The sequence below is a fragment of the Rosa rugosa genome, chromosome 4, assembly GCF_958449725.1.
Source record: "Rosa rugosa chromosome 4, drRosRugo1.1, whole genome shotgun sequence".
Lineage (NCBI taxonomy): Eukaryota > Viridiplantae > Streptophyta > Magnoliopsida > Rosales > Rosaceae > Rosa > Rosa rugosa.
Genome location: NC_084823.1, coordinates 44,331,658 through 44,345,231, shown reverse-complemented (window position 1 = coordinate 44,345,231; position 13,574 = coordinate 44,331,658). Strand labels below are relative to the sequence as shown.

At 39.3% G+C, this 13,574-nt stretch overlaps 1 protein-coding gene and 1 long non-coding RNA gene across 6 annotated transcripts; one reads left to right on the top strand and one right to left on the bottom strand.

Moving 5' to 3' along the window:
* Window positions 1-1,605: 1,605 nt before the first annotated feature.
* Window positions 1,606-6,187, bottom strand: LOC133746190 (uncharacterized). 5 transcript variants are annotated; one of them, XR_009864014.1, is made up of 6 exons: window positions 5,909-6,187; window positions 4,884-5,128; window positions 4,180-4,309; window positions 3,934-4,042; window positions 3,010-3,408; window positions 1,606-2,029 (listed from the first exon to the last, which is right to left on the bottom strand). It is a non-coding gene; the product is annotated as an uncharacterized LOC133746190 (long non-coding RNA). The 5 variants fall into 5 exon arrangements; XR_009864011.1 differs by lacking the exon at window positions 5,909-6,187 and having other exon boundaries at window positions 3,010-3,223; window positions 3,358-3,408; window positions 4,884-5,725; XR_009864013.1 differs by lacking the exon at window positions 5,909-6,187 and having other exon boundaries at window positions 3,010-3,223; window positions 3,358-3,394; window positions 4,884-5,725.
* Window positions 6,188-12,241: 6,054 nt separating this feature from the next.
* On the top strand, window positions 12,242-13,253 carry LOC133744881 (F-box/LRR-repeat protein At3g48880-like). Its single transcript, XM_062172909.1, has 3 exons — window positions 12,242-12,597; window positions 12,688-12,718; window positions 12,828-13,253. The coding sequence occupies exons 1-3, from the start codon at window positions 12,242-12,244 to the stop codon at window positions 13,251-13,253; spliced, it is 813 nt and encodes a 270-aa protein (XP_062028893.1).
* The last annotated feature ends 321 nt before the right edge of the window (window positions 13,254-13,574 follow it).

Genomic DNA, 13,574 nt, shown 5'->3' with positions numbered 1-13,574 from the left:
CTTGATTTGGGTAATTGAAGTCCATTAGGAACTTTCATATATATCTCTGAATCTAGATCCCCATAGAGATATGCTGTAACCACATCCATAAGCTGCATGTCAAGTTTTTCGGAAACTACCAAACTGACAAGGTAGCGGAACGTTATAACGTCCATTACGGGAGAATATGTCTCCTCGTAGTCGATTCCAGGGCGTTGTGAGAAACCTTGCGCCACAAGGCGGGCTTTATATCTTACTACCTCATTTATCTTACTACCTCATTTTTCTCATTACGCTTTCTAACAAAGACCCATTTATGGCCAACAGGCTTTACACTTGGGGGTGTCTGCGTTACAGGCCCAAATACCTGTCTCTTTGTTAGTGAATCCAATTCAACCTGGATCGCATCTTTCCATTTAGGCCAATCTGCTCTTCGTTGACATTCTTCAACAGAGCGAGGTTCGATATCATCATATTCTATAATTCCTTTTGCAATATGATATGCGAATGCATCATCAATCGCCATAGAATTTCTATCCATCATCTCATGTACACTAGTGTAATTTATGGAGATCTCTCTATTCTCTGGAGTTGGTTCTGACATTGGAGCGTCCCCCAATGATGTCTCTTGGACATAACCATAATCCGGAATATTCTCATGAGATGGATTATTCACATCGATGATTAATGGATTATTTTGTGCCAAACTCGCTTTCTTTCTTGGGCGAGAATCCATCGAACCTATGGGCCTCCCGCGCTTCCTGGCAGGAGCCGTGGGCCTAGCCAAAACGTCACCATCATTGAGAGATGGGACGTTGGCGCCATGCTCATGCATTCTTGAGTTGGCGTCATGTCCTCTACTTTTAGGGACATCAATCCTTGCAGGCACGTTTGCAGCAGGTATGTGTGATCTCGTCACTTTAGCGATATCAGAAAACGCATCAGGCATCGATTCTGCTACGTTCTGAAGATCGAGGATTCTCCGCACTTCAATTTCGGACTGTGCGGTTCGGGGATCAAGATGAGACAGAGTGGGGACAGACCACGACAATTCCTGTCGTTCCTGTTGAACATTGATGTTCTTATCTCTCCCTAACGACGGGAAGACTGTCTCATCGAAGTGACAATCCGCAAATCTAGCGGTAAAGAGATCGCCTGTCAAGGGTTCTATGTAGCGGATAATCGTTGGAGAATCATATCCAACATAAATCACTACTAAAAAAAATTGCTTTTGCGACGCCTATTTTGCGACGGCAAATTGAGTTTTTGCGACGGCAAAAACTTTTCGCGACGGCAAATTGAGCTTTTTGCGACGGCAACACAGGCGTTGCAATAGGTGGCGTCACAAAATCCAATTGCTACGGCAAATTTCCGTCGCAAATACTTTTTTGCGACGGTTTTCTCTTGCCGTCGCAAATTTATTGTTTTGCGACGGTCCATTTGCTGCGGTGACTTCCGTCGCATTGTTTGCTTCAGGATAATCAATGTGGAGGTATTTGCGACGGCAACCTTGCCGTCGCAAAAAAGGAATTTTTTTTATAAAAAAAAATATGGTGCTAATTGCACCATATTTTCATTCTAAGAACATGCAAAGATAAAAACTATTATACACTAGAAAGCTTTGCTGCGGTTTTGGAACTAACACAACGTTATTTAAGTACTAAATTCAAAAGCATAGAAAATATAGTTGAAATGATCATTGTATTAACAAAAGATTTAGTCTGTTCTACAACTAAACACTAAGTAGATCATGTTCTAGTATCCCCCCTGCCTCCCTTGCTGTGCATTTGAGCTCCATTCCTGCCCTCCTTGCTGTGCATTTGAGCTCCAACCTTGCAGCTGCTTTGGTTCCCTCCACTGCTGCCTCAGTTGCGTAGTGCGCTGCAGTCCAACCTACCACAGTGGCCTTGTCCTTCAAATCCACCGCAACATGACCAACATAATGCAGAGTGGTCTTACCTGCAAACATGGCCATGTCTTTAGTCTTCTCTGCTAATGGCACTGTGTACTCCACCGTTTTCTTCCCTGCACTTGATAAGAGTATTTTTTGCTGCATATAGTACAGAAAAAATGAATGAAGATGTTGACAAAACTGAAAGAAAAGAAACAATAGAAACCAATTCATACTATGATTGTCCTATCCAAATTCACATGGAAAATGATATCTGACTTCGTTAAATTGCAGGCATAGAAACAATCTCGCTCGCATTATTTTGTTACTCATTACACTAATAAAAATGAATTTTATACCGCTCTTTCTTTCATCTGATGTCTTCACAATCTCAATAGATGTTCCTGTCATTTATTGCCAGTATGATACCCTCAAACTATTTGGGAATTTAAAGCCTCAGTAATGCAGCTTTTACTTGCCCAAAACATAATATAAAATGTCAAGAATCTCTTTAGGTGCAAAGAAAACACAACAGAAAATAAAAATTGCATTTCAGATTAACTGAACAAATTCTGCATAGATACAGAACATTTAAAATCTTTTTACATCCTGCTAACACCAAGGTATAATCAAAACATTAACTGCTAACGCTCCAAAACTTTTAGTCAGTATCGCAAGTGAGTGATTACTCAAGCATAAATATATTCCTTGCAAGCCACCATGCAGCAAACTCTACAAACCAATGATTGAGCGAAGCGAAGGAAAGTAGGTTGTAAAAGTTGCACCAAGTTTACTAAACACCATTTAAATTAGAAAGGCAAGTTTTTCATGGTGTCAAGTACTTTCACTAATGCATAATGCAGCTACATGCAGTCTATGCATCTGTACCATTAAGAAGGATCAAAATTAAAGAAATAAATGGAAGGGGTATATACCTGAACCATCATCATTTCAGTACAATTCATGCACACACATTCTCATCTGCCACTATTTTTTATTATGTGTAGGATCTCTAACTATATCTACTGTTCTGCTTGAAATGTTACCATGTAGTAAACAACTCTATGCCTTCATATCATATCTTGTTGTTTGTGATATACGGCCGACTAATAATATGAATAATAAAGCAGCAGACTTACATCAATTATAAGAGACCGACCCTTCAGTCCAGTCCAAACTTTACACTGTTCTTCTTTGCCTCATAAACAATATCCCTTGACTTAGTTCCAGCAGGCACTGGAATGATTATATTAACCTCCTGCAGACTCTGGTCCCATGAGGTTCCCCTTGTACAAGTATCTAGCAATTGGATATGTCCAACAATTTGATGTCTGCCTCTAATGCCAATACTAACTGCTTAGGTTCAAATAATATGGTAACTAGATAAATCTTTCAAAAGATAAAACAACATATGAATTAAGAAAGAACCTTGTATGCAAGCTGTGTAGAAGTTCTCTCCAAACATTGAACAAAATGACAATATTTACCTGCTTTCTCCAAAGGACATGCCCCATCGTGAGAGCACTGCATCAAGAGAACTATAAAATAAAAATGAGAGAATACAAATTAAAAAAAAAAAAATATATATAAGATGTTGCGAAATATATGTGATCGCATCTGAGATATGATATTTGATCCTTGTGGTGTTCCCAGTTCTATCAAAATCTACAAACATTCAAGTGTTTAAGGAAATCAATGAGTAAAAATATAAGGCTGAAAATTTGAAGGTCCAAAAAGAAAACAAATATAACTTTGGCAGGCAATATGATTACAAGTACTTTGCACTACCTAATAACATACAAGCCTATACCAACCATAAGTAGACATTCCCGGTTATAAAGTTGATGCTTCTTTCACTAATATCAACTCAATAAGGAAAAATTGCATGATATTGTTGTCTCAAGGTCTTGAGCAGTTTAATTCGTACAACATCATAACTTCTTCACAGTTTCATTAGAAGTTGGTCCCATGCCACATTCAATGACTTCATACTCAAATACATATCAATGAACAAAATTAATAACTTGCATCAACCGCAGTTATCAAAAAATTGACATTCATACCTTTTAATTTGAGATTGTTCATTCCTTGTTTGGGTGAATGATCATTCCTGGTTCATAGTCTGTTACAGAATCCATTAATTCCCTTCTAATAAGGCCACCTAGACATTACCTGAAATGAACAAACCACAACACATGTTATGGCCTTCCCTTAACATATTCTTCAAGCAAACTATTCTGTACTCATTTAAATTGTCAGAGAAACCACACATTTGGGGCAAGGAGGGCAGTAAACATGTCAAAAATTACCATGTGTGTTAGATAATATGTATGGATAGACCTTGTTATGAGCCAAGGAATCAAATTCATTGCGAGCAGAGGCAACCCGACACTGTGAGCATGACTGCATGACCTTGACTCAACCCTCCCAGCAATGACTCTGAGCAGAATAACACTTGAAATCATTCAAATTGGACTACCACTTAAAAACAATTCACAATCGCATATTAACCAATAAGTTAAAGTAAGAGATTAAATTCAAAAGCTTTAGCATGAGAAAAATCGATTTGAATAATGAGAATGAACAACAAACCTTTCTGATAAGAAAATAAAAAATAAAACAGAAAGTCTCATCAGTTTCACCACTGAAAGTAACAAATAACCCAAATGTTTGCACCTGAAAATGTCTGATGCACATACATTCAGTGACTTGTCATGACACTCCAACTACACTACTACACTTTCAATTACAAGAATCAACTTGCTATTCTGATTCCCCTGCAAATAGGGTAGGATAGGGACGAATCTCATAACCAGTATAAGTATAACTAGCAATGGAATAACCAATAAATAATAAAATGACAGCTATTAACTGCATACTCCGCAACTAAAAAAGCCTTTAGACTCTATGAAAGAACAAAATACTGCAAGCGTTAGCCAACATGGCATGCAAGCTCAGAAACTTTAAAACCCTTCAAATCCTCTGCTAAAGGATAAAATAGGAGGAGTAATACCTTCAACAGAAAGCCATGGCAGATCTTCTCCTTCACTGGTGAAGTACAATGAACCAATAAATTCTACACCATCTTCTTTGTACTTCATAACACAAAAAGGAGAATATAATGCAGAAACTTATTTAAATGAAATATTTCTTGCCTTTGGGTTTGTAACAAGAAATAATCACCATAATTTGCAGTTGCTCACAAGTCAAGACTTCAAAGGAGGAGAGAGTAGAAACTTTATGCTACTCAGAACATACCTGCACATGCCAATAAATTATGGCTGAAAACATATATTTGGAAGCACATAAACTATTTAAGGATACAAACAGTATTAACCAGCATGCTAGCTACAAAACAGAGGAGAACACAAAACCAAGCAAACATAAAGAAAAACAAAGTCAAGAATTACTGAAACACCAAATCAGATGGCCGTTGTTGCAGCATTGCAAATGAGCAAAAACTTATGTGCAATAAAGCATTGAATTTATTTCCAAATATAAAGGATAAAGCACTAATTGAAGCGACCTCAATTTGTATTTCTTAAAAACTAGTAAAGAGCGAACATGCTTCACATAAAACCAAGACTTTTGATTAGCAGAATCAAATAGGATATGTATATAACAATAACCAGAAAAGCCATTTGTATAGAGTGCTCAACAGAATATGAATCGACCAAAATACTCTAATAGCATCAAATATCTAAAATAGTTGAATAAAATTAGTATATGGACTAAATGCACAACCATAATCGATGATAATCATATTTCTTCACCTCAATCCACATAAATTACCAGCTATGAATCTTCAGAAAAAGAAGAGAATTGCAATCCAAATTTCAAATACATACCCATATATACCGCCCTAAATCAAGGGTTTATGCTATGAATTAAATTCAATATCTTGAAAATTCCATCCAACTCAGTTCATAACTATCAGATCGACAGTGATGAATCTCTAATAGTAGCCAAATCAAACCCTAGAAATTGAGAAATTGAGAAATTGAGAGAACTGAAAATGGAGAAACTAAAGTGAAGGACCTGTTTGGGGAGCATTGAGGCATGGGCCTTGCTGCCCATGATGTCATGCTTGTAGAGGGCTTTGTCGAAGGAGACGGACTCGGTGAAGAGCTCGACAGCGTCGGTGAAGAGCTCGAGGCGTCGGTGATGCCCTCCTCGAAGCGGCCTCCCTGGAGCTTGGCCTCCTTGGGCTCGGTGACAGCGCAGTGGAGGTCGAGCTTGGGCATGGATCTGTGAGAGGAGGGTGTGATCGACAGTTGAGGTTTGGGAAGGGAGTGGTACGTGGTTAAGTGAGGAAGAGGAGTGATAGGGAGGTGGTTTTTTAATAAAATAGATGTGTATATGTTTGCGACGGCGATATGAAAATGCGTCGCAATTAATAACTAATCCTACTACGGTAAAGATTTACCGTCGCTAATAATAAAAATTATTCACTACGGAACATTTGCCGTTGCAATTGATATCAATTGCGACGGAAATCGCTGCCGAAGTAAAAAACCGTCGCAAATGCAATTTTTTTTAGTAGTGAATGCCTAATCGTCGTTGAGGACCCATTTTGGTGCGCTGTGGAGGCGCAATAGGCACATAAACTGCACACCCAAAGATGCGTAAGTGTGAGACATCAGGCTCATACCCAGTAACCATCTGGGACGCAGAGAAGGGTTGAGTGGCAGTGGGTCTCAGACGAATAAGCACAGCTGCATGCAATATTGCATAGCCCCAAGCAGAAATAGGGAGATTGGTGCGCATTACCAATGCCCTAGCGACCATTTGTAGTCGTTTAATGGCGGCTTCTGCGAGACCATTTTGGGTGTGAACATGAGGAACAGGATGTTCAACATCAATCCCAATGGACATGCAATAATCATCAAAAGTCTTTGATGTAAACTCTCCAGCATTGTCTAATCTTATAGACTTAATAGGATGATCAGGGTGGTGAGCCCGTAACTTAATTATTTGTGCTAGGAGTTTAGCAAATGCAGCGTTCCTTGTGGACAATAGCATGACATGTGACCAGCGTGTCGATGCATCAACCAACACTATAAAATATCTAAATGGTCCGCATGGTGGTTGAATAGGTCCACAAACATCACCTTGGATTCTTTGCAAGAATGGTATATTTTCTTTAGTGTCCTTTGCATAGGATGGTCTCGATCCTAACTTTGCTAAAGAGCAGGCTTTGCAGAACGAATAATGGGCTTTAGAAATAACCAATGAGGATTTTGGTTGAGCCATGAAGTCACAATTGACTTTTGAAGTAGAAATTGGAGTCAGCGGAGCAGAGGTGGCGTCAAAGCCACCCTTGAGCCGCAGGGGGATGGCGGCGCCGGCTAGTGGTGGCCGGACTTGAAGGGGGAAGGCGCCGTGAGGCGCAGGTGCTCCTCCTTGATCCAAATTTCGAGTTTTACTTCCTTTCGTTCGGAAAAAGGGATGTCCGTGTGAAGTCTTTAATATACGGATCATCATGTCACGACCTGGGTGTCCCAAACGGTCGTGCCAAAGCCTATATGTGTCGGAATCCCATAAATCATTTCTCATGACATGGTTGGATTCAATGACTCGAATAGTGGTTGCATACAACCCACTAGAGCGACACATAAGTTTCTCTAAGACTCGTTTATGTCCGTAGTCATTAGAGGTGATGCAAAGGAACTCTTGTTCATTCTCACAATGTGTTTCCACATGAAAATCATTGGCACTTACATCTTGTAAGTAATAAAGTTCGAAAAATCAATCGATACTTTATTAATAATAGCCAATGATTACATCAAAGTTTCTTGACCAAAATCTAATCCAACATAAAAATCAAACCGTAGACAAATCGTAGTCACTCAATCCGTTCTGTAATTTCAATTTGGTTGTGACCAGGTAAGGTAAGGCGAGATTTTGGTGGAGCGTTGCTCACTTTTAAAACCGTTCTCTCAGATCAAACCTTGCCTAGACATCACAAGTACTCTTGAGTACGCCTAGAGGGAAAGAGTTAATACAATAAGTCATTTTATTGATTTAAGGCATAATTGCCATTACATAATTCTTGGAAAAATGAAAGACTATAAATAAAAATCTGCGCATTTTGTCTTCATCGCCAGATTTAAAGTCTTTGTGAACTCGAAGTCTTGATCACCATGATGTGACTACCTCCGTAGGTACATTGCAAATTCAGGTCCATTGATCAGACGTTCCATATCAGAAATAGACACCATAAAGAGGATTCTCCCTTGATTGAGGCGCATTGGCGCAATATGCATAGTCCCTAGGACTGGTGGCGTTGGAAAGTGGTGCCCATGGCCAACGTTGGCTCCATGGTTTCCAACCCTATTTCCCTCAAAATCACGCCTCCTACGGTCGTGTGATTGTCGCCTTGAGCGATTACCTTCTTGAGCATTTCAATCATATGGATCATGACGTCGATGGCGACTTTCTCTAGCCATAGGACGATGCTCTTGATAGCTATCTTGAAGCCTATCAAATTCTCTTTTCACAAGTTCATGAATTGCCATGTCTTTCAGCAGTGGCCATAGCTTCAATAAGCTGTTGGAAACTTGTGATCCGTCTTGCATTTACATGAGTCCAGAATAAGTCAGAGGACCTCATAGCACAGGCGGGGAAGGTATTGAGGGTTTTCTCAATCAACTGGTCTTCTGTGATCATCTTTCCACAGAGACGCATCATTACTCTGATGCGGAGGGCTTCCGAATAAAATAGCATGACCGTACCGTGTCAAATTCAGAGAAGCGAAGATCTTTCCATTCTGCTTCTGTATTCGGAAGGATGGAGTCACGAACATTGCCATATCGTTCGCGAAGCGCTTGCCAAAGCTTTATAGCGCTATCCTCATTTATGAACTCAAACTGGAGGTCACTATCCATGTGACGTTTCATGAAGGCAATTGCTTTAGAATTATCTTTCTCAGTTTGAGGGTCTGGAGCTGTTTCTATAGGACAAAGCTCTTGGATTGTATGCAATAAATCTTGGGCAGTAAGATGGGTCACAATGTCAATGGCCCAGTATAAATATCTTTTTCCTGCATAATCCAATGGAACAAAATCGAGTTTGTTCGTGTATGTCATCCTGAAAGATGAAACAAGAACACGTTAGTTTCGGAGTCAATGCTTCCACGACAACTAATTATTGAGATTTCCGAGCTATGCTACCAAGAAATCGATTTCCAAGAAAATTGGATTAGACCGAAACAATGATGTTTATAAGGTCGTTAATCGATGCTTGCGGACGCTCTTAGTCCGAAGTCTTACGAACGCTCTTAGTTCGTTTATAGCGCGAATCCCCACGATTCCGCTTTCTCAAAATCGAACCCACGTTATAAGAAAGGTGGGATGAAGAAGAAGGGAGGTTTTTAAGTCCCCGAGAAAAGAAGATTAAGTATTTAAATTTATGAACTTCAAAACTTACTCTTGAATACTTACTTGTATTTGGATCACGCGCGTGTCGATGCAGGCGTGATGGAGCGAAGCAATCCAAGTAGATGCGTGCAGCGAATGCGGGGCAGCAGGGGCTGCGGTGGTAGTAGTGGTGTAGGAGCAGCGAAGGCAAACTGCAGGGGCAGCAGCTGCAGTGGCAGCAGCAGAGCTGGTCGCAGGGGCGCGCTAGCAGGTATGCGCGCGGGCTGGCAGGTATGCTGGCCGAAAGGGCTGCAGGAGCAGGCGGGCTAGCAAGGGGCTAGGTGCAGGGATGCTTCGGTGGCAGCAGGCTGGAACGCAGGGCTGCAGGGAGGGGGCAGCAAGCAGCGATACAGGGGCGTGTGGCTGCGGGAGCAGCTCGCAGGGCAGCAGGGGCTGCTGTGCAAGGTTGCAGGCGGGGCAGCAGTAGGCGCAGGGGCGCACGCGGGGCAGGCTGCAGCGATGCTAGCACGGGCTAGGGGCTGCGGCAGTTTTTGGCGATATGAAATTCTTTTCGGGTTTTGGCTTTTTGGCTTTTGTGGTTTAGGGCTCGTGCTGATAACGTGTTTAAGTATATTGGTATTCGAGAGAGAATTGTAGAGAGATGTGTATTATTATTGAGAATAGGAGCCCTATATATAGGGATTACAAAGTACTAGTTCTAATGTTACAAGGAATACCAATCCGTGTAGGATTGGGAAATCTAGAACTTTCTCTCCTATTGCTACTCCTAGTTTGATAAGGCACACTAAAACGATATTCCTTCAACAAGTTTTAACTAAACATTATATCTAGCAAAAATTCTCAATTTATTGAAAAATAAAAGTGATATTTGAACCTTTCCCCAACAAAAACATAGATCGCGATCCATTACACTCAAGAATAGAGAGATCAAACAAAAGAACAGAATATAGCATAAAGATTAATCCTAGTCGCTCAATCTGCAATAAGTAGAAGAACTTATTGGCAACAATTTAAACAACAAAAAACATAAACTGATAAATAGAAACAAAAGAGAGATGCAGCCCAGATCCGACTTCAAAACGCCGCGATAAATGCCAATCTAAGCATCACTTTCCCAGCCAACCAACAGATCGGACCAGATCCAGCCTAACACAGGCGGGATCTCAAACAGAACAGGGATTGGAGAGGTGAATCAACCAGAAAGAAGTGCATACTCCGACGATGTCATCAATCACACCGATTGGAGCACCAACATCATCTCCTTTCCGATCCACCAAAATTGATCCAGCAACAAGATCCGCCTTCAATTTCTGGGGCTGCTTCTTCCCGATCTATCCGTGCAGGTGTGGACATGAGTGGTTTTTCAATTAGAAGTTAGATGAGACTGAGATTGGGATAGTTGAGTATTTGAAATAGGCTGTGGGAAAAGAGATGAGATAAATGCAGTTTTTCAGTTTTGACTCTAATTAAAGCTAGGACTCTCATAGTCTCGTAGCAGATGGAGAGAGAGAGCGAGAGACAGTCAGTTTTGAAAGGTAAGAAAGCTAGCATGATGATCAGAGGCTAATAAGATGATGGAGAGGGCGGATAAGAAGATAAGAAAACGAAGCAAAGCAGTTTAAAGAAAAAGAATGTTAAACTGGGCTAAGGTCGGTATGAAATACAAACACAATATACACAGATATCTGTGTGAGATATGTATTGTCACAGATATCTGTGTGAGATATCTATTGTCACAAATATCTGTGGGTCTACGTTTTTTTAAACATTTTAATTATTTTATCAGCTATCTTTTACGTAGATAACCGTATGAAATACAAACACAATATACACAGATATCTGTGTGAGATAAGTATTGTCACAGATATCTGTGTGAGATAGATATTGTCACAAATATCTGTATGAAATACAAACACAATATACACAGATATCTGTGTGAGCTAAGTATTGTCACAGATATCTGTGTGAGATAGATATTGTCACAAATATCTGTGGGTCTACGTTTTATTAAACATTTTAATGATTTTGTCAGTTATCTTTTACACAGAAAACTGTATGAAATATAAACACAATATACACAGATATCTGTGTGAGATGGGTATTGTCACAAATATCTGTGTGAGATAGATATTGTCACAAATATTTGTGGGTCTACGTTTTGTTTTACATTTTATTATACTTTTTATATTATAAATAAATTCTGACTTGCACAGATATCCGTGTATATCTATATTTTCACAGATATCAGTATAAATTTTCACACTGATATCTGTGACTATTCCAAATCACACAAATGTTTGTATGTACTATTATGAATGTATTTTTGGTGGGGTCCATATAAGCTAATAGTTATGGTTGTCTGTAGCACTTGATATTCCACACAGATATATGTGGCTAGTTAAAATCAGTATGTATAAAATCAGTGTGGATAGGTTATTTTGCTAGTAGTGAAACAATCCAGTATAGTTTAACTTACCCTATTGCTAAAAAATATACCATAGGATTTTGCTGCATATCATTTATCATGTATTGTCAATTCATAGGTTTGAGCATTGACCTGAAGTTATGTGTGTGTATCCTATGCAAAAAAACAGTGGACATCTGTTAAGTTTTCTAGAATTTGTTTATCAACTAAGGCATGCATTAAGTGATAGACATGACTCGGAAGGTCTAATCTTGTTAACGTTCTGTTTTAAGCTCGAATTGTTCAAAGCCATTGCTCTAACTTTTACTGATAAAGATTTTTCTGTGCCACATTGAAGAAACGTTAATCCTATCTTGTTATTCTGATATATATATATATATATATGATACTTGAACAGATGACCTTAAGTATATATCTAACAAAATGAGGTTCGCTACTTGCTATTTTTCTCTTAATTTGTATAATTATATGTAAGAAAAAGGTTAGGTTCTAACGTTTCTAATGGATCATTTATAATGCTTGATCTGAATTTTTATAATAGTACATAGTACCTGATTTTGATCCATGATGGTTACAGGAAAAAATCTCTTTGTTATGAAGATGAACAACAAGTACAACTTCAGAAATCAGGGAGAGATGGGGAATGATCTCATTTCACGTATATTCATGAGCTTAAGTGTCATGGATGTCATTCACTGCGGAAGTGTTTGCTGCTCTTGGAGGGAAGTTTCTTCCAATACCAGACTTTGGAAGACTATAGACTTAACTAAGGTGGACTCAGAAATATTTCTTCAATCTAGGTCAGGCCATATTGCTATGGGAATTTTGAATGCTGTTTTCAGTCGTGGTAAAGATGTTACTTGCCTGGTTTTTAACTACTACTTTTACATGAGGAATAGTTATTTGATCCATGTTTCTCAAAGGTATTAGTTTTTACCTCCCAAATTGTACTAAAAAAGGTTAATTTGTTTCTATTTGAAGGGATTCATACTGATACACTCTCTTCATTGCAGAATACTGAATCTAAAAAGACTAGTTCTACCGGTACGGTATAGAGAGTTAAAAAGTGGCTGGATTTGAAGCTGCTTTGAAGAACTGACCACAACTTGAGTCACTGACCATTCCATGTGACTTTCCTGTGGAAATCATGGAGGTGATTGGTAAGCACTGTAATAAATTCGCGGAGATGAAATTGATGTGTGATTTTTATGAGGAGTACGCAGAGGCAGTTGCTGCCTACATACCAAACTTAAAGGTCTTGAGCCTTAGGTGCGCTGAAGTGTCCAGGGGAGCTGTGCTTCACATACTGAATGAAATGAATCATTTGCAAGTGCTCAATTTATCTCACTCCTACATTGTGGACCACGCTCCAACACCAAACCGCTGCATAGTAGTACTCCGTGAACTTGATCAGATGGTCATTGAAGCAGCATCATGGCTGAAGAAATTTCTTTTCAGTCGTAGCAGACTCTACTGCAACATTTGCAGGCTTCAGTTAAGTATGAATGGAGTGCTGATGCGGTGCAGATATGAAGAACGAGTTTGGAGAATGGATGAGGTGAGCTCACTTGCTCATTGATCTTGGAAGAACAACTTGAATTTCATTAGAACGAATAATTTCTGAGCTGTAGCTCTTGGACATGCTATATGTTAAACTTTGTTTTCATAAACAATGTCATTTTCCTATATAAATTTATGGTATTGAATTAGGAGTCCATTTGGTTTTTCTAGGAATCAAGTATTTATGAAATTATGAGTTCATAAGGTGGCAGATGTGTTTTGCAAATACAGAGAATGCAGCCTTATTTTTTGTAACTCAGAAGATACGAACGTGCGCGATACGATTCATAAACGATGAACTGGCTGTAGAGAGGAAAATCCAGTTAGGGAAGGTAACTAT

Coding starts and splice junctions, on each gene's coding strand:
- LOC133744881 (XM_062172909.1), top strand. CDS start 12,242: ATGGTTACAGGAAAAAATCTCTTTGTTATGAAGATGAACAACAAGTAC. Junction 12,598..12,687: donor TTGATCCATGTTTCTCAAAG/GTATTAGTTTTT, acceptor TCTTCATTGCAG/AATACTGAATCTAAAAAGAC. Junction 12,719..12,827: donor TAAAAAGACTAGTTCTACCG/GTACGGTATAGA, acceptor GAAATCATGGAG/GTGATTGGTAAGCACTGTAA.